The 22,401-nt window shown below is 40.6% G+C and overlaps 1 protein-coding gene across 3 annotated transcripts in view; it reads right to left on the bottom strand.

Moving 5' to 3' along the window:
* Positions 1-17,963: 17,963 nt before the first annotated feature.
* Positions 17,964-22,401, bottom strand: part of ROBO1 (roundabout guidance receptor 1) — a 314,224-nt gene continuing 309,786 nt past the window's right edge. For all 3 annotated transcript variants that reach the window (XM_069945645.1, XM_069945646.1, XM_069945647.1), the window contains one exon: positions 17,964-20,911. In XM_069945645.1, the coding sequence (XP_069801746.1) occupies positions 20,897-20,911 (15 nt within the window). In that variant the 3' untranslated portion in view covers positions 17,964-20,896. The remainder of the gene's footprint in view (positions 20,912-22,401) is intronic.

Below are 22,401 nucleotides of genomic sequence, written 5' to 3'. Positions count from 1 at the left end.
AGGGAAACATGATGGTAGGTGTTCAGTTTCTCTGCAGCACTGACTGCCCATTCGAATTAATTGATGGAACAGGTCCTTCAGAGACACTCTTTTTGTGAACTGCCACAACTTTACTTGGCCATGTGGTGACTTTTCTGATCTGAACACCCCACTATTAACCTAAGGTGCCTGTATACTTTATACTAGGGACAGGCTTAGCCGACTGTAAGGTACATGGGGGCCTCTCAACTCTACACTTGATGATCTCAAGTGGAGAGAAGGGCTGATGAATTTTCCCTTCCCGAATCTTGTGTTTTTGAAGGAGTAAGCCATTGTCACATAGGTCTGGTTTTGACTTTTCCCTCCCCATAGGAAACACATAAACATTCAGCACTGACTAACACTCACGCATATGGGAAGGAGGGAAGAGATAACTTTTGCCTGATTGTTTGGCCGAAAGTTATTGAAAGTATATTGGCATCTTTTGAATTATCTAATAAGGTATAAGAAAATGGGTTCCCTAAAATGGTTAATCCCTTTAAAGAAAAATATTCCCAGTTATATAGAGATACAATGACATGCCACTTTTCATATTTTCAATATCCTAAGACAGTCAGGTGACAACCCTGTTGACAGCCGAATATGGCCAAAGTGGTATTTCTAATGGTTTCCCTAAAAACATGGCTGTATGATACAGTAACCCACCCCCTATGTACAGTTCAGGGCCCGTACCCATACATGCTGTTCACTGCAGCCATAGAAAATAGGCAAGTATTTTTTTTCTACGGCCGCGTGAACAACGTCAGTATTGCACACTGTGTGAGAAAACTACGGCTGGTGTTGCATTGACAGCTGTGTTCACTGCAGTGATTGAAAAGTACGGTCATTGTTTTAAATGGAAACTATGGCCATAGTTTTCCGATTTTTTTACACTGTGTGAACATAGCCTCCAATTCTTTAGAGTTAATAGGAAATCTATGTTCATTTCGTAAGGTAAAATCACTGGTCTCATGACTATGTATACAGGACTCAAGTACACATCGTAAATTTCCTTACAATGAATTTCCACTACCTGCCACAGCAAGTGAGGGAAATGAACACAAGTTAAAAAATCAAAGATAATTCAATTAAAACTGTATTGAGACTGAAAATGTATAATTCTATAGATCTGAAACTGTGTAGGTGTCGGGAAGATGTGTAAATAAATGGAGCACACAAGATGAGTTGTTTAATGAGTCACATCCCATCTCCACACAGGCAGAGTCTTGTCTTCCCCCGTTTCTTAGTAAAACATCATTTCCCATTGTTATACTTGTATAATTACACATTATTTAGTTATAGACGTATTAATTGCTCCCTGAAATGTGTGCTCGAACATCTCTAATCTCTAATCTCATGAAAGTGAATATGTGTCAAACATTTTTGGCTTTGTAGAATAAAGTGAAATTGTTGTGTTATTATAGAGGGTGCATTGTGTCGTGCTCCAGGGCTGGGATTTTTGGCATCACCTCCTTATTTGACTTCCACTGTGTAGCAATTTAATGTCAAATCATCGCTGTTCATAACTATGTTGGTTGTACTAGCGCTGACTTGTAATACACTAGATTTAACATCAGTGTCAGCGTAGAGAGTCTAGGGCCCACCAGTGGAATTAATTCTTGGGGACCACCCAGAATCAGATGCCACCCACTGGGGAGCACCCTCAAAGTCAGAAGATCATCCTCCATAGCCATATGTCCATGATCTCCAGTAGTATGACCACTATCTACGAGAAGATGAGGGTGTGCCGGCCTTTCAGCCCATCGACCTGCCTCTATCTATCATTGTTAAACAGTTTTTTCCTGCTGAAGCTGTACCTTGCAATATCATTCAAGAAATCAGCAGCAGGGTGGGCTTTACAGCGATGGACGGATATCCCGCTTTGTGGATAAAGGCACATATTTTCAGTAAATGAAGCCACAGATCACTCAATATTTCTAATAGTCCTGTGGCAAAGATGGTCCTGACAGCCACAAAGGCCTATTTTTAAGGGTAGCTTCACATGTACCGGATCTACAGCGGATTTCATGCTGTGGATTTGCAGCAAAATCTGCTGAAAATCCTGGTATAGTGAATTCTATGGGTCACATATCTGCAGAAGAATTTTCATTCCGCTGCGCATATGTGACCGGCCCCTTTAACCGGCCACAGCCCAGGCCCAAAGCATACATTACCTGCTCTGCTCAGTGGCTGTGTTTGAAGCTCCCGTCTCCCCTCGCTCCTCATCAGCCAATCAGTGCTGCCGTGCCATGGCGCCGAGCAGGCGGGGGGGGGGGTTAAAGGGGCCGAGTCACATATGCGCAGCGGAATGAAAATTCTGCAGCGGATATATGACCCATAGAACTTAACTATACCAGGAGTTGCAGCGGATTTTGCAGCAAATCCACAGCGTGAAATCAGCTGCGGATCCGGTACATGTGAAGTTACCCTTAAAGTGATTTTTGGAACTCTAATGCAGTGTCCTGATACCCATTCCCCAGTCTTAAGATATCATGTGGCTGAGGAATACCATAGCAAAAATCTTGAACCATGTTTGGGTATTATATGTTTCTCGTATGCACTGCTACTTTATTTGTCACACTGCCAAACACTGATAAACAATGTACACTGATGTACGTTGTCAGTGCAAGGGTAAACATTGTTATTTAATGGTCAAACGGGAGGAAGTAAAGATTTGGCCACATGACACTTTCTCAGGCAGCGTCCTACTAAAGTGAGTTACGAAGGAGGACTTTCCCATATCTACTTCTTCTCGCGTGAGAACCAATCGTTGCAAAAAAGCTAAGGTCCCCTCTCCCTAGAGGAATGAACCTTTCCAGTAAGTCTGGTTCTAGCAACAGAAGGAGGAGGTGTTGGCCAGCTTTGCAGTGAATAGCATGAGACCTTAGATATATCCAACACAACAACAAAAAAAAGTAGTGTAAAAGAAGCAATTAGAAAAATAAAGTATTTAACAAATAAAACACTATAGCCTCCAAAGTGTGTGTATGTAGTGTACAGGACTTGGGGGTTTCCCTAAGGTTGGGCAGATAATGGACCCTATATCATATTGACATATTTATTAATGTATTGGTTATTCTTTATTGCATTATAGAGAGGAGCCATGATGGAGATGGGTCATCACCAGAGCAGGGAGTTACCATAGCAACACCAACTGCCTGCTTAGTGCACTACACTGACTTGAAGAAGGGTCCAGAAAGAGGGCGGAGCTATTCTAATGAGATCCTCTCAAGGGGCAGTTGACACAGGAAGTTAGTTAGTTGGGTAGTTGAGCGCAGCTGTAGTAGGAGTAACATCCTCTGAGGAGACTACAGCCTGTGAGGAGAGTTCTGTGAGGAGATTTATTGGAGTCAGCATAACAACTAAAGAAGATAGTATGACCTATGAGAGTTAATGAGCAAGGATCTGATGAACTTACCAAGAGAGCCTGATCTACTTACTCATCAAGGTATTCACACTGAGGGGCAACTTCTCGACATACCCTTAGCAATTTTTGGGACCCAAAACATTGTGGCTTATTGCCTGGCCCAGATACCCTTAAAGGACTCCCATTCCACTGGATTGTGGTTCACGATCCAATTCACAAAATGGCGACTCCACCTACACCAACAATCTCCAGTGTAACAACAGTGACCCATCTCTGGCAGTCGGGCATATAGGTAGATATTAAGCATAAAGAAACTGTTCAAGTTATTTACTTCTTATGTAAGTAAAAGTCACTGTTGCACCTCACTGCCTCAACTCTCTTGGCTGATTTTCTCCGCACCTCATCACCATCAAGGGCTAGGGAAGCCCCAGGGGGAACTACAAGTACCCTCATCACCAAACACCTAGGTGTGGTCCCCTCTCTAACCTCTGTGTCAGTATTTACCTCAGAAAGAGGCAGAGATATTACCACTCAGCCTGTGACATATATATATATATATATATATATATATATATATATATATATATATATATATATATATATAATATATATATATGGGGTATATATATATATATATATATATATATATATATATATATATATGCACCCCATTTATTCATCGTAACATCTATCCTCCCTGAGATCCCCTAACTCCAGGCTACTACATGTAGCACTCATTTTCCCATACCAGTTTATACTGGTATCTTTTCTCTATCTCTATACTAAAAATGTAGTGAAACATCTCCATTAACTCCCTAATCTATTATAATGGATTTTTTTGTGTGTGTGTGTGTGTTTTTATTTGGTTCCTTTTGCTTTTGACGGGCCAACTTACAATGGTCTATTTCACGAAGTAATACTACGGAAACCTGACAGATCGCATTGAAATCAATGAAAAGCGTTAAGTTCTGTTAGGCGAATGTTTCAATCCATTAAAAATTGTCCAGTCTTAAATTAATTGGAAATGGAAGCCTTCAGTCCGGTGTACCAGAAGTCTAATGCAGAGACAGGGATTTGCGAAACAACCACGTATACAACTTACTGTGTTATATGTTGGGATTGCTTTGTACAAACACAAGGGGGAGATTTATCAAACTATAAAAATGAACTATAACATTGCCTTGAACAACCAATCAGATTTCATCTTTCATCCTTTAGAGTTCAGAAAAAAATGAAATCTGATTGGTTGTTGGAAAGCTGTGCTTCTTTAAAACATTGTGGGGAGGGGCTGTGAGGTTAGTGATCATCCAGACAGTACTCTATGCAAGAGCCCATGCCCCAACAACTGTTCAGTGAGCAGTGATGCAAGCAGTACTATATGTATCACTGATCAGTACATACAGAAATAGGGAGTCGGACAATAGACAGCATAGTGCACCATGGACCATTGCACCATTGATAGAAGTATTGCTGTCAGGGTTGGAACAGGAAGACACTAGACAACTGCCGCCCTAGCACTGGCACCCACCCCAGCTGTCCCTGCCTACTTGCCCTGACTGCCCTAGGCGACAGCAGACAACTTGGCGGTGTTCCCTAACTTAGGCAAAGTGTGACACAAAAACGAAGACCAGACGAACAAACACAAAAAGGAATGGTCAGAGGTCCAAGTCAGAAACAGGCGGTCCGCGAAGTACAAAAACGGGATCCAGAGAATAGTCAAAGTCCAAGCCAAAATCTAATAACCAAACTCACAGTCAGAACAAATGCTAGGTCAAGGAAACTCTCATAAGTTTCTATCGCAGGCATAAAGCTCTATCGCAGGCAAAGTACTGGGATAGGGGAGGATACTTATAGGTGCTGGGCTTCTAATCCCAGGACAACAGGACAATCTGATTGGCTGTTAACTGTCAATCTCCCTTTGATTACACAGCTGTGCCGCTCAACCAGGGAGGCAGGGAAGCCCCGGATGCAGCAGATAACTAGAAAGAGCCGACACACCTCTCAGCTATCAGCGCCGGCCGGGCCAGTCACCAGGGACGCTGTTGGCACTGTCAGAGGGAGCACTGCAATGGAGCAGGGAACAAAGCGCGCAGCTCGGCCGCTGACAATTGCTGATATTTATTGGTAATGAATTGCATACAGTATATGTTATGGTGCACCGACATGCTGTGGTAACTACTGAGGAATGAGACTCTTCTGTGCAGCAGATATCAGAGATTAAAGGGGTTATCCAGTATAAGAAAATTACATTTAACTAAGGCCATCACCTTAACATATATAACTTACTAATATACTGTTATTACTAATAGGACTGGCTTCAGCTTCTTTTGCGTGCCTCAGAACTGATAGGAAATCGAAAACAGCAGAATTACTAAATGAATTTTGTCTACAGCTCTACAGTCCCCTCCTCTCTACATAGTCAATGCAGCATCCTTGGAAGTTTCAGAATGCTTTACTTTCCCTCAGCTGTTCATCACAGTACTCCCACCCTGCCTTCTTCCCTCCCCCAGCACTACTGCCAGTTTTCATCTGAAGCACCTGCTGCATCATTTACCACAACAAGGCAACATGTGTGTGTTCTTCTGTTTTTGTTGCATAAATAATGCACTTTTACAGTGATTTCCCCACTATTTTGCATCGAATGTAAGCACAATGGCTCCAGATTACCACAAATGTGCAACTTGCAGCAAAATAATGGGTAAGCAAGTTCAGTGAGTGCCTGGTATATTTTTCTACATTGTATAAAATAATGGGAAATTATCTGCAAAAAAACGAACAAAAATGCCATATATGAATATAGTCTTAGTGTTAGGACTCGGGCTGTGCGTTCGGCTCGGCGTCCATAGCAGCTGGACTACTTTTCAGGTTTTGCACCTCTCTGCTATTCCGTGTTGTAGCAGTGGCCAGTGTGTTACTCCCTGGCCGATTAGCACAAGGTGTAGTGAATTCACTGATTGTTGATTGACAACTGACTCTCCCAGTGAGCTGTCGGTATCTGGGCTGGGCTGGGACTTCTAGTCCTATAAGTACTTTCACTTGTCTCAAGTTCTTTGCCTGGGATAGAGCCTCACTTGTGAGAGTATCTAGAACTAGCGTGTTATTCTGACTTATTCTCTGATATTGGATTTCTGGCTTGGACTTAGACTGTTCTCTGGATTTTTCTTCTGTACCTCGCTGACCGGCTGTTACTGACTTGCGCTGTTTACGTCCCCTTATTGTGTTTGTACATCTGTCTTCTTTCTTTGTGTTGCACTTGCTCAGGTTAGGGAACGCCGCCCAGTTGTCCGCTGCCATTTTAGGGCTGTTGTGGCAAGTAGGCAGGGACAGCTGGGACGGGTGCAAGTTCTAGGGCCATTGTCTTCCCTGGTCCCAACCTGACACTTAGGGAAAGTGAGGTGTGATTGAGGTAATGATCAGGGCTGATAGGATACATCTGAGATTGGGGCAGGGTTATGGTTATATAGTGGAATCTTTGGGGCAGATTTTTTAAAAGGTGTTGATTAGAGATGAGCGAACCTCGAGCATGCTCAAGTCCTTCTGAACCCGAACTTTCGGCATTTGATTAGCGGTGGCTGCTGAACTTGGATAAAGCCCTAAGGCTATGTGGAAATCATGGATATAGTCATTGGCTGTATCCATGTTTTCCAGACAACCTTAGAGCTTTATCCAAGTTCAGCAGCCCCCGCTAATCAAATACCGAACGTTCGGGTTCGGATCGACTCGAACCCGAACCCGGTTCGCTCATCTCTAGTGCTGATCCTTAATACAGCTTCACTGGGGCATCAACTATGATTTACATCAGATCACTGGTGTAAATTATTATAGCAAAACTCCAATAGGCTAGTGTAGCCATATCACTTTTATGACACACTTTTTCAAGAGTGGAGGCCATAAATTTAAAAACAGCTAAAAAGTTTAACATTTTGCACAATATTCCCTCCAAAAAAACTCACAATATCTTGTCCATACGCACTAACTTATATCATTAACCAACAAAAGAAAAAAATGCTGAACATATGTATACATTTAATCATACCAAATTTACATTATTTAGTAATTCCAAAGATAAAAAAAATACAAAAAATGGAAACTGACAGGGGGATACACAGCAACAAACCCCCACGGGAAGTAATATATACAGTCTGTACATCTGTGGGGTTTTGTTGCTGTGTATCCCCCTGTCAGTTTACTTTTTTTGTGTTTTTTTATCTATGTGCTTAATAAGGTAAACTTGGTATGATTAAATGTATACATACAATACTTAATTGTGCAAAACTGTGTGACTTTTTGGCTCATTTACACTGCGGTCTCCACACTACAGCTACACACGCTACAGCAACCCATTGCACTATTAAATAATAAATTGATAAATTTCTCCCTTGACTTATTGGCTGCCTTGCAGTGAATAAAAGATCACTATGACCTGGCTGAAGGGGGAGTCACTGAGCATGTGTGTCCTCCAGAAGGTTGTTCATCAGGTGGATGTGCATATTGCTTTACACCCTGAACACCAGGTGACACCAGACTACTACTATGTAAGTAAATAGATAATTTATCAAAAACATTTAAATGCTATTCATTGTTCAGATTTATGATAGATTAGATAGATAGATAGATAGATAGATAGATAGATAGATAGATAGATAGATAGATAGATAGATAGATAGGAAATAGATAGATAGATAGATAGATAGATAGATAGATAGATAGATAGGCCACACTTCTAAATGTAGCAGGGAGGTGCTAGAGAAGACAAGAAGAAAGAATTCAGCACTGAAGTAGTTAAAGAGTAACTCCTACACAATCTGCACAGTATGATGATGAATGTATACATCCATTGTTTCTTCAGCTGAACATACATGTATAATACACATAACTTATAACCCATAATGATTTGTATTTTCCTTTCACCTCTCAAGCCTACACATATACACTTAATAAAAATAACAACCACAAAAGCCCATATTCTATAGAATGTAATGTGTTCTGGAACTACAAGCAAAATAATTAGATACTAAGTAAAAAAAAATATAATAATAAATGAAAAAAAGCTCAAACAATAACAGGAAAAGATTGAGCTACAGATTATATCTATTTGCAATGCTTTCAGCGGTCTAATAATCCTACACATTACTTTACCATTTATCCAAATGAACTTTCAGCCCTTACCTGAAACTCATGCCTGACATCTAGTGGCCACCCATGAAATTTCTCTGAACTTTATAAGGGCATAGTAGCTGACTAGTATACATGGCAACATTTTGATTTAAAAAAATAGTTTTTTTTTTTTTTAATTATTATTTTTAATTTTTACAGACTGACGCATTTTTTTGCTGCACCAATGTATTTGTTCTCCACAAAATGTTCAAATCTGCATTAGGCTATGTTCACACAACGTCAAAAATAGAGAAAGGCTATGTTCACACAACATTTTTTTCTGCTCCGTTTAAAATGACGTCCGTTATTTAGCAGTCTGGCCTCCCCTGGTGTTTGTACATTATCCTAGTTTGGGATTACTAATTGCCCTTTGGGTGCGGCTTAATTGAAAAGTCCATTGAATTTAATCTTTAAAACGGAGAAAGAACGATGGAAAAAGAAAAACCGTATGTGAACAACTAATAAAAAACATTCGCTGTTTGCAAAAAATGTCCGAAAATAATGATCATGTTTATTATTTTGCCGCCTGCGGTTAAAACTTCTGTTATTCAATGCATTGTGTGCATTAGATGCCCGTCTTCCCATTTACTTCAATGCAGTGCCATTGCAGTCAATTAAATCACAGCAAAAACAGACGTTATTTTAAATGTGAAAATCGTCCACCTTTTCTTTATATTTGACGTTGTGTGAACATGGTCATTATTTTCAGACGTCTTTTGCAAACAGCGGACGTTTTTTATTAGTTGTTCACAAGCAATTTTTCTTTTGTCACCGCTCCTTCTCCATTTTTACTATTAAATTCAATGGACTTTTCAATTAAGCCTCATCCAAGGCCAATTAGTAACCCCAAACAAGAATAATGTACCAACAGCCGTCATTGTACTAAGGGGAGGCCCGACAGCTAAATGACGTGCGTTATTTTAGCCTCAAAATGACGCACGTAATTTTAAACGTAGCTGAAAAAACGTTGTGTGAACCTTCATAACATTAGGAGTTAACCCTTATCTTCCATCGAGGATGTCTTTCCATATACCAGTGACCTGAGAGAACTAAGCGTGACTTGAGAAGGTTTGGATGCAACTGCGTCATCCTCTCAGGACGACCAAAGTGAGAAAACACCTCCTCGTGTCCAGGCCCGCTTCTGCCATGAGGCGGAATGAGCCTTCCGCCTCAGGCGGCAGATTTTGCGGTCCGGCAGGGGGCGGCATTATGTCCCCCCTGCTGTCATTTTTGTTAAGTGATACTTAACAAAAATGACAGCGGCCGCTCACCTGTCCCGTCGCCTGCGCTCTCCACATCCCGTCAGGTCCCGCGATGTCACCCTGCAGCTGTCACGGACCTCCAGGCTGTGGTGAGTGCCCGGGGTCGGTGGGGGACGCGCTGGGGTGATCGGGTTGCACGGGGCCGCCCTGCGCGACCCGATCACCCCACTCACTCACCACAGCCTGGAGGTCCGTGACAGCTGCAGAGTGACATCGCGGGAACTGACGGGATGTGGAGACAGCGGAGAGCGCGGGTCGGCTGCGGCGTGGGACAGGTGAGCGGCTGGCTGCCGGGGGGCGGGGGGGGGGGGTTTGCGGGGGGGATGCCGGACATCACTCGGGGCGGCCGCCTGAGGTTTGCCTCAGGCGGCAGAAACCCCAGAATCGGCCCTGTGCTCGTGTCATCTAAAGCTGGAACCCCTCGAGATAATAGAACATATAGTGATGCTGTATTATCTTGTTCTCCTATCAGCATGTTAAAAGTATACATCAGTATTCTGTCAAAAATAAATCCCAGTGTACTGGGGGAGGGCCCATTGAATTCAATAGGCTATAAGGGAGATTTATCAAACATGGTGTAAAGTGAAACTGGCTCAGTTGCCCCTAGCAACCAATCAGATTCCACCTTTCATTTTCCAAAGAGTCTGTGAGGAATGAAATGTGGAATCTGATTGGTTGCTAGGGGCAACTGAGCCAGTTTCACTTTACACCATGTCTGATAAATCTCCCCTATGTGTAGTCAACTAGAAACTTCTTACAGTCCATTTCACAAATGTACTAGTATTATTTTGCAGGATGCGAGTTAATAGTCAACTAATCTTTTAAGTCCAGAAAAATAAAAGTATACATTTGGGAAATAGACCAATGTAATCACTAGTTGCCTATGTACAGCCCATTATATTTAGTGGGCCCTGTGCTAGTATGATGAAATATATGGGGACATACATTTTTTTGGGCAGGATGCTGAAGTATACCTCCAACATATAAGCCACTAATGTGGTAGGTTGTATGTAGAAATCTGCAATATGAATGTACAGCATCATATACAGGATTTCTGTCTATAGCAAGATTCCCTGCTCTTTTACAGTAGTGAGCGGTGATGCATACAGAACTATATGCATTGCTGCTTACTTTACATAGGTGCAAGAGCTACTCAGCAGTACCATGATGTAGCATCACCACAAGCTTTCATCTATACATTATATGGATGCCATACTGTTGCATCTCTACATATAGCAGGGGGAGGGAACCATGGCCCTCCAGCTGTTGCAAAACTACAACTCCCATCATGCCTGGACAGACAAAGCTTTAGCCAGGCATGATGGGAGTTGTAGTTTTGCAACATCTGGAGAGCCAAGCTTCCCTACCCCTGACTTATAGTATTTGTTTAACATATACACCATGAAAAGCTCATGACATAGACATTAAATGGATGTCACCCATAGACTATTCTGACATCCATTTAATAGACACTGAAGGACACTCTGGGTTCCATCAAGCTAATATAACCCTATACAGCTTTTATGATGTACTTTCTAACTTAGATAAAAAAAAAAAAAAAAAAAAAAAAAAAAAAAACGCCTATGAACAGGGTCTGCATTTGTTGTCAGTGAATGAGAACACTTACGCGGCTGGCTCTGCTCTCAGCGGACAAGTGGATACAATTGTATCTATAGACTGTATACAATTGTATCCACTCGTCTTTAAAATGTGTTCCCACTCACAATAAACCTGTATCTAGAAAAATAAATCAATAAATAAAAAATGTTGAGGCATTGAAACAATTATATATATATATATATATATATATATATATATATATATATACTTTTAATTTCTAAAGTGATTAAACTTTAAATAAACAGCCCTTTAAATAAACAGCTTGATAGTTCCCCTATGTCTATATTATATCCATTGGTAAACAAACCACGTGACTGTAAACAGTACAGCGGCCAGGATCACCGAGGCAATGCTGTCGAAGTACAGTAATGTGTTGTTTATGTCTCTTAAAAGCTCTGCAGTTTTTCACCACTTTAACTTTTTATACAATGCTACGAGCAGAATTTCATTTACATATGATGTGTAAAATACCGCTAAGCGTGCACCCCGTATTACGCGTGCCGCACAGAATACTGATGATGAGAGTCCTTCGGGAGAAGCGTTCTTATACTTAAAGTCACTTTTTAGCGCTTTTCTGGAGGAATAAGTACGATGCTATTTAATTGTGTACTTAAAGACGTAGCCGGGAGAATGTTCAAGCTATTTCCGCTGTGTAAAAGTCATGGAAATAAGACAAGAAAATTGCTGAATGCATACAGCAGATAGTCATTTACTATGGCGCACTCTTCGGAGTTGTGGTGCGGGGAGTGACTGGATTTGTCTAAGTGCTTTCTTCATTTTAACATCTTATCATATGAGGCAGAACATTTGCTCAGCTTTGCTACATTGTTATTTTTATAGAAAGATTAGAGATGAGCGCAACTGGAGCATGCTTGAATCCAATCAATCGGCATTTGATTACCGGTGACTGAAGAAGTTGGATGCAGCCCTAGGAAGTCCGGAAAAATATGGATACAGCCATAGGCCCTATATTGTATAAATGTTTTCTAGGAAGGACTATTACATTGTTTTTAGAGGGGAGGAGATATTTGTGCTGTACAGTGGTATATACCCTTGTTACGGCTGAAAACTCTTACTATAGAGATATAAGGATCAGAACTGGAGTAATAGAAGAAATCAGACTGCAGGGAGGCCACATCTTACAACTCAAAGGAGAACTATCAGCAGGTAAGTAGATGAGTCTACTTTTGATAGCCCTCTATTGCACATTGGGCACAGGGAGCATGTTATGTGTATTACCTTCATCCTCAGTGCCATTACCGTGCACTTAGTTGTTTACTGCTTCATCCAGTAAGACCATTTGGCAACACTGCCCCACCCCCATAGCACCAAAATGGCCCACCCCTGGATGGTCTTCTCCATTTATAATGATACAAATAGGCGGGCCGGCCGGGGGTGGATTGGTGCTATGGGGGCGGGTAGTGCTCCTTACAGTGCCCCAGTGCCCCTACACACACAACACAAAGAACTATATATATATATATAGGGAATGCTCTGCGATATTGTGGCTGCTGCCGCAAGAGTGACTGGCAGAGCAGAGAGCCGATGGCTTGCTATGACAGTCCACAGTTTTTTACCTATAAGGACCCATTAGGAACCTTTATGGTTAAATACATAGGTGCAGGAGCAGACTACCTTCTGCTTAATCCCTTATGTACTGCAGTTTTTAAGTGACCCAAAGCTCAGAAGACAATGAGATATTCGCTTTATTGCTCGTGCACTGATAACCCCTGACCTCTGCACTGGACCTTCCGAGCTTCGCATATTTCTCTTTCCAACTTTATTGCGCAGCTGGAGAACAGAGGTCAGAGGTTATCAGAGCAGTGAAGGAGAGATTTCTGTCTTCTGCTTGTAAACCCTTTTTTGTGTTGCAGCATATAAGTAAACATTGGGTCACTTACACACTGCAGAACATAATGGGTTAAACAGAAGGACACATGCTCTTACCTTCTCCCCTGGGCCCCATAGCAACAGCCTACCCTGCCTCTTTGGTAGCCAAGCCACTGCCCTGACTGTATAATCACGCCCATCTCCTGATATTCATTCTCTATAGTATAGTAAAATCTCATTTTTTTATTGGCTATAGGTACTTTTTACATCTTCTGACCGGATCCATTTGCTTTTCCTATCTTCTGTCAGAAGCTTACAGGTGCCATGGAAGAAAGAGCAAGGACTGAGGGGTGTATAGAAGTAAAAAGGTGACAGGACTTTATTCATAGTAAGGACAGAAGCTGCTAGGGTCAAAAAAAGGGGGAAAAAGTATGGAATAACATAGTTGGTTCTAATTCATATGACAGGTATGCAGCATATATTAACAGTATAGTCTTTGTACAATGGGACCCTATGGGAGGCCATTATATGTAATCTGCCACAGGCATTTGTATAATGTATTCCTCCTGCACTATGCATCAAACTGAACCATTAAACATCATGTGAACACAGAATATAACATTAACTATCTGATGGAAAAAGATGATTTAAAGGCTCCTATGATCAGATATTTTCCTTCTTGTTTTCTTGTAGATAAAATGTTCTAAAAAATTAACCATTGAGTATAATAGCAGACTCGGGCTGGCTGCTCACAGCTCAGATTCCCATGCTGCATTGTAGCATCAGATTTACAGCTACAAGACCCTGACCCCTACAATTCAACAGAACCAAACTAAGGGTTCTATTCCACGGGCCGAGGAGGGCCCGATCAACGATGTGAACGAGCAGCGATCTGCTAGATCGCCGCTCGTTTACTGGGCCTATTCCACGGCCCAATGATCGTTGAGCGAGGGCTGCAAGGACATTGTTACCGATGTTCTTGCAGCATCATACATTACCTGTCCAGACTTCTTCTGGATTCATCCCCGGGTCCCGCGCGCTCTATCTTCAGAATGGCCGGTCAGCTAACAGGCCACACTCGCGGCGGTCCCGGCCTGTGATTGGCTGAGCGCTCCGTCAGCTGACCGGCCATTCTGAAGATAGAGCGCGCGGGATCCGGGGATGAAGACAGCGTGGAGAAGAAGCCTGGACAGGTAATGTATGCTGCTGCTGCTTGTCAAATCGTCGGTCGCCCGCCGCGCACCGCTATTCAACCGTAGCGATGCGCAGTGGGGGAACGATGATTTTAGGTCTGGCCCCAAATGAATGATCAGCCGATGACACGATTATCGGCTCATCGTTCTCTCTATTTCACCGAACGATAATCAGCCGAATCGGGCCAAATGGGGCCGATCCGGCCGATTATCGTTACTGTGGAATAGGGCCCTTGCATCACCATAGAAATCTCTTTTTTGGCTAGTAATGTATATAACCTGTATATGATTTTTTTTTACCAGTTTTCCTTTATATGGGCTCCATCTACAATGTTCTGTTGTCCCTCAGCTAAGCGGTTGATCATAGAGTCTCTCATACTCTTCGTACACATACAGGTGACTCTGTTGCCCTATAGTGTACCCTCAGAGGAAGAAGCAGAATAAAGGACATAATAGAGCAGCACTAAGAAGTTTAAAGGGGTGCTCCAGCGTGGGGGCACTTTTTGGGGGGGACCGGTTCCAGCGGCGGGTCACTCATCGCGGCGTTCCGGTACCCGGTTCCTGGCCGCTTCCTGGTGTCTGACGCCGCCCGAGATGCTACGTCTTAGGGCCGCTCAGTCACTCAGTGAAGGAGGCTGGATCCGAGCGGACTTTAAACGGATCCCGCCTCCTTCACTGAGTGGCTGAGCGGCCCTGAGACGTAGGGTCTCGGGCGGCGTCAGACACCAGGAAGCAGACCGGACCGGAGCGCCGCGATGAGTGACCTGCCGCTGGAACCGGGGAGGTGAGTGGACGTCTTTTATTTCAGCCACCTCCTCCCCGGTCCCCCCAAAAAAGTGCCCCCACGCTGGAGCACCCCTTTAAGCTTTGAACAACATTAGGAATACTGGTCTATAGATAAAGGAATAATCCAGTGCCTGAAAATTTTAAATAAATAAAACAATCACGTCAAAATTCACTATTGCTTCTCCCTCTCTCCATAGACAATGAATTATCCTTTGATGTCACAGAACTTTTGGCTGGATCTGGTGTCTAAGCTCTATTCTTACCCCTTGAGTGATGTCAATATCTCTGCCCAGCCCCTAAAGCTAAATTACTAGTTACGAGCGAACTATACAAATGTTCAGGTTCATTTGACTCCTGGCAGCTGGAGAAGTTAGATGCAGCTCTAGGGAGTCCTGAAAAACATGGATTCATCTGTGTACATGAAAGGTAGATAGATAGAAAGACATTTAGGGAGAATGACTTGTGTTTACAGCATTCTGCCTAGTTTTGAATGATGCTAAGGAAAAAGCAGATGGAAGTGATTGCAGCAGGAGGTGCAAACTTATTGCAGTAGTCTGTCATGACAAATTTTCTAATAGCTTTGGGTGGAGTACTAGCAAGAGTGCTGAAGTAGGCAAAGTAGAAGGGCTGTAACAAAGAGCTGAGTTAAAGCAATGCATTGTGGGAATTGAGGTACTGAGCAACTGCTCAACCAGGTACAAGTATAGAACTAAGACCCTAAGAACTGAACTGGGGCACACAGGTAAGCATTGCTATATTTTTAACCCTTTGAGGACCAAGCCCAAAATGACTGGACCACACACATTTTTATTTTTGTTTCTGTGTTTTCCTCCTCCCCTTCTAAGAGCTCTAAGATCTACAGGGCCATGTAAGTGCTTGTTTTGTACAGGAATAGTTGTACTTTGTGATGGTGTCTTTTATTCTACCATAACGTGTATGATGGAATCCCAAAATTATTATTTATGGAGATATAAATTGGAGAAATCGTAAAAAAGAATGCAATATGGTAACGTTTGGGGGGGTTCCTGTGTCTACGTAATGCACTATATGGTAAAAGCAACATGATACCACTATTCTATAGGTCAGTCTGAACACAACCATATGCAGGTTACACAGATTCTCTAATGTTATATATATATATATTTTTTTAGTGAAATACTTTTTTTATTTTTTGCAATTAATTATTTATAGAATGGTCCTTTTGTGAAGCTTATAACGGTTTTATTTTTTTCACCTATGAGGCTGTAAGGGGTGTCATTTTTTCCGCCATGGTCTCTAGTTTTTATTAATACCATAATTGTGAATATCGGACGTTTTGATCACTTTTTATAAAAAAATTTTTTTTATACATAATGTAACAAAAAATCGTTAATCCTGGAGCTTTTTTCCCTCTTTTCTTCTACGCCGTTCGCCATTACTCATGCTACGGTATATTATATGCTTATTATTTATTTTTATAAGTTTGATTTATATCATGGGAAAGGGGCGTGATTTAAACTTTTATTGGGGCAGGGGCTTTGGGGCTTTTATAAAGACATTTTTACCTTTTTTTTTACACATTTTAAGTCCCCTTGGGGAAATATTACATACAATTATTACATTATGCACACTGATCATTGCTATGCCATAGGCATAGCAGTGATCAGTGTGATAGGCGCTCTGCTGTGTAAGCCTGCCTGTGGCAGACCTAATAATCAGAGCGCTGATTGGACCACACGGAGGAAGGTGAGAGTCCTCTGTCAATCAGTTAAAATGATCGGGACCACCGCAGTCACACTGTGGGGGTCCAGATCAGTAAGTGACAGGGGACTGACCCTGTAACTTACAGGATCACGGCGTTTAAGGGGTTAATGACACACTACGCCGTGATCGCTGCAGCCTGTCATTAACATTGAGGGCTGGGCTGCTCACTGCAGCCGGCCCCCACCTGCTATGAAGCGCGCTCCGAAGAGGACCGGTACGCCCAGGGTCGTTTGGGGACAGATTTCCAGGGCGTACTGGTACATCCTTGGTTGTCTAGGGGTTAAACAGTCTGTTTCTAATTTTATTTTTTTACCTGATGTCAGAGTATCTTTTTAAAATACAACATAAATGTCCAGTCCAATTCCACCTTATCAAAGTATTCAGGCAATACAGCAGTGATTCGGTAATTCATCATTACACCTTTCTCTTTGCTGGAGTATTATATAACTGTCACCATCTTCTAGAATTCTATAAACCTTTAAATATTATTACACTTTGAATTTTTACAGAGTTGAAAACATGAGTAATCAATTCAAAATGGACTAGTTACTGCCGGATAATAAATTCTGTTTAGTGGTTCCTTTACTATGTGTAGAAATCTGCTGATGTGGTATACCTTTCAACATGTATTTGTCCAGTTCTATAGTCTTATAAATACCGTTCCTCCTCCTCCTCCGGTGATGTGAAGCCTTGGTAATAGGCTTTGTCAGGCTAGACCTGCGACTTGGTTGTCCGTACACTTACTGCAACAAAGTCCACATATCTTAATGATCTAGTAACTCTGCTACTACTAAATAGATATTCCCATGAATAACATATATTTCTTTTCAATAACCGGATATTCCCACACATAGATAAGCAGAATGTCATCAGGATTTATTGAGAGGTTAACAACCAAAGCAAAACCTTTGTGTAAAACAGCAGTGTAATTACCAGGCCATGTTTCATGGTAAAATGAAGAAAGAAAACAACGGTACACAAAGAACATACTTGAGAACAGTTTTAATAAATAATGTGACAAAAAAATTAATGTTTTGGATTATCTGAAAAAAAAAAATAATAATTATGGCTAAAAATAAGATGTTTTCTTAAAAGAAAAATAACTAAAATTAATCACATGGTTTGATCCCTTACAATTGTCAGAGTCTTTTAGAGTCTTGCTTTCTTGTTTCATGTAAAGAACATAATAACCAAGTAACAAAGCATGTTATGTTCGGATTGTTGAGACCTTAAGGCCGCCATGTTAAATAAAAATAAAAAAAAAACGATTTATGCATTAGCACCAATGACAAGGTACATCATATAAAGCAGATACAGAGACAAAACATTCCTTGCAGGATTATAATAGAACCAATTGAAAAAGTCAACTTGAGTGAAATTGATTTTTTTTTTTATTTTATTTTATGATTTCTGTCTCATTTTATCTAGTTTAGATTTTGTACCAAGAAACAATTATTTGAACAGGAGGAACTTATTTATACCATAGGGTCACTGCAGATGAGGTCACTTGATATGTTTAGATAGGTGGTATCTATGTGAATTGAGATGGACTGGGGACGCCACTAATAAACCCAACAAAAAGCCATACATAATTACTGAGATTATGCAAATAAATATAGTCACTTTCAATCTGGTTTTGATGTTTTTGCTCTTCTGGAATTCAATAAAACCGCTGGCAGAAAAACTTTTTTTTTTATTTTTTTATGGAAATAAACCAACTCAACACAAGAAAAATATAAAAATTCTACATTCATTTGGAAAGTGTACATTTTTAGGCTCTGTTCACACTACCATATGAGCTTTGGTTTATATCTGAGCTATGAAGTCTAGGAAGGGTCTATTTTCAAATTCGAATAGGGTTTTTCTTTATGAAACTTTTTTTGCTGAAATCTAGCCCAGACTCTAGGGTATCTGCGATTAAAAAAATAAATTAAAAAACAACTGGAGACCCAGACCCCATCAGGTTTTTTGTAGGGAGAAGTACACGGTTGAGTTAATCTTTCTCTGTTTCACTGCAGAAGACGGTTCTGTAGACTTCTATAGAAGTCATTTACCTGCTGCGGGGAGAGAATGTGCTAAGTTAGCACTCCTCCCCACTCGCTCTACCAATCCATGAGTGTCTAAACACTCAGATCCCACCAATTGAAACTTTCAACATGTCTATAGGGCATGTCAAAAGCCCAAGTAAAAAGCCCTTTGATTAGCCAACAAAGAAGTAAGCGCTCTCATTAGTCGGCTGCTTGCATCGTCTATGTGGCAGTAAAAATTATCGTTGTTCGGTATCATATACACCCAGGTAGACAGGGGATGTGCAGTCGACAACAATGGAAATGAGCAACCTCAGGAATAATTGTAATTTGGCCATTTACCCTGCAACAACTGCCCAGTGTCAAGGTTCCTTTAAAGAGCGCCAATCAAATTGCTATGTCATTGATCAGAACTCAATGACCAAATAAAATTACCTGTCTAAAGCCCTTATACTAGTTATATTGAAAACTTTTTTTTTAATAGTTAAGTCAGGATACAGTGTATTAAGTGCCCCATATGGTACAAATAAGCGTTAGAAGATGTGCAATAAAAATTTCAGAGAAATTTTTTTTTTTTTAACTAGATTTTCCTCAGCCAGTAATGATAGAAAACATGACACAGCTTATTGTTTGAGACATAGATAAACCCAAAAAAGTTTTCAACCAGGTAACGTTTATAACGGCCCAACAAATAACTTTCAGCATTAAACAAAAACGCATTAAAAATAATAATAATAATAATGATTTTTAAACAGTTTTCAAAAAAAGACAAAAAAAAGGTTAATAGTTGCAATGGTTTAAAAATAAAGTTTAGTGATTGTGCTTTTAAAACCAACAAAACAGTGCATTACAAAATAACCATATCAAACCAAATCTCCTGAAGTGGCACTTTTTTTTTTTTTTCCTTTTTTTTTCTTTTTAACTTTCAACGGATTGACTCGTAAGGACAGGTCAATCAATAATAGCGCTAGCAGTTTCTTACTCGGTGTTTATTACAAATGTTACACTTTTTGTTTTTTCTTCTTTTATTTTCCTACAAATGTTGTTGAATGGAAAAATAAATGATTTTCTGTAAGATTTCTCTTTTTTTTTTTTTTTTTTAACGTATCCCACGACCACCAGGTACTCAGCTGGCTTGACTTCCACGTAATCATTAGGATGTAATACCAAAGATACTTTTAATGATGGACATGGGGGGAGACAAGTACCACAGGAACATATGAAAAAAAGTACATATTTACAACAAAATCACCTCCATACTGATTTTTTTTTTTTTTTTAATATATCTAGGTTTATGAAGGTCAATACTGCTGAACAGTAATTTCAGGCCTACAATGAAAGCATCCTTGGTTCAATGCATTTTCACTTGATGCACCCCAATGCTCAGTCGCAAACATGGTGGAAATCTGTTCATGGGTTTTCATTGTCTAAGTGGTTGCTTTAAACTATGGATGGACATCGGTGCTTTGGTGGTTCAGAAGAAACGCTCTGCGCCACTTCATCATAGGACTTGACAGGCAACAGACGTGGCTTGAATGGCAACAAGCTTTAGATTCCAGTCTTGGCACCTTCTGCTGTCTGTTCTTTGAAAACAGCGTTCTTGGCACCAATACCCCCAAGATGCTATAACTTGCCATTTTGGCTGAGCGGTACGAAGGTGCCAGGGGTAAGTGCTGCTTTTTGGGGTAGAGGTAAATGTCCAGGTGGTCTTATACAAAGAGAGTGTAAACAAATGAAGCAAAAATGTGTTCAGCCGTTATCATGGGTATAAAATGAAAGGGCATGTATAAGTTGATTGCACTGAACAGCATCTCTGGCATAACGTCATTCGTCTTGAGGCATCTTGAAGGATTTACTATCTGATAGCATTACCGTCATCTCCATCTTTTGCCTTCAACTTTCTGTTTCCTGAAAAACAAAAATGACACGGTCAGAATGGATATTTCTCTCCGTCCAATGTTCTCGATCAACTTCCCATGAGTCACTTTAACGCCCGTGCAAAAGGCAACATAATATTTCAATTCCCATGGATCCTCGATTCATTTTTGTAATGAAGTAAAAATGATAAGATCTCTGTTTGCACGGTATGATTTATTGGGTTAAGCTGCGGTGACTGTTATGCCTACAATTAAGATCAGTGGGAGAAACATTTAAAGGCAGGAAATTAAATTGCACAAGTCGAAAGACGTTATTTCAAAGAGACTTTAGCTGTTCTTCGCGTCATGCTCACTGTAGCGGCAGTAGAAGATGTGATCTGAAATCACTGTAATGGTCTTAATCACTGATAATCTATCATATAAGCTAAACCATACGGGCTGAGAAAAGATGAGAAAGGAATCCGCTTTAGGCCAGTTTACATCTCTATTTAAAACAAAAAAGTTCATGACCATACACTGACAATATGACAATATTTGATTTTGAAATATAATAGATGTATATAAATTCACTTGGAGTCCAATGTAATTATTATTATTTTTTAAATAAAACGGCAACTTTGAGACCATAATTTTAAGTGATCATATGTAAGCCCAGGCACCATTAGTTTTTCCTGCCTGTAAATCAGACAAATTTAAGGACTGATTTACAGACAGAAAAAACAACCATTGATTTCTTTAGAGTCGTTCACACATCCGTTTGGAAAATAGATCTGTGTGATTTATTCCCAGTAGGACTTGTACTTACACGGTCTGTTTTTGTGTACCAAAAACTCCAAAAGAAGTCAATGGGTCCATTTTTTAAATGGACGACATATGGACGCACCATTGGAGTACTGTCTTTATTTACCGATGCCTTGTCTGGCAATCACTACGCAGGCTCCTCCCAGTGGACTTTTATCACCCTCCTATCTGTTATTTGATGCATCATTGATGCCACACTGATGGTTTTTCAAGGACATCACTGATCCTGATTTCTGAGATCCCATAAGAAAAAAAACTGATATATGGATGAGCCAAAGATTCACACAAGTTTATTTATTTTATTTCTAAAGCCAATGTATTCTATGGTGCTTTACAGACATGCACATTGGCCCTGTCCCTGATGTAACTTTCTAAAATCCAATCATGTTTTTTAGGTTTGGAAGGATATTGGAGAACGTGGAAGAAACACAGACAAGATTTGAAATAACATAAAAACAATGCCGGTGTTTTCCAGGGACCTTGCCAATTTAAGGCAATGGTACTAATGCTGCTTCTATGTTTCCCAACATGCCCTTCATAAAAATGTGTGTTTACCATGTAGATCAAGAAATTGTACATATTTAAGAGAGCTGGAGACCACAGCTAACAATGCCTTTCATCATCTTCATAATTGTGGATCCTTATTAGAAAAGAATCTATCAGTACTAAATAAAACTATGGGTCGAAAATGTAGCTATGAACTTTTATATAGGTAGTAAA

Source organism: Dendropsophus ebraccatus, chromosome 11 (assembly GCF_027789765.1).
Source record: "Dendropsophus ebraccatus isolate aDenEbr1 chromosome 11, aDenEbr1.pat, whole genome shotgun sequence".
Lineage (NCBI taxonomy): Eukaryota > Metazoa > Chordata > Amphibia > Anura > Hylidae > Dendropsophus > Dendropsophus ebraccatus.
The sequence above is the reverse complement of the archived record's forward strand: the minus strand, read 5'-3'. Positions and strand labels throughout refer to the sequence as shown.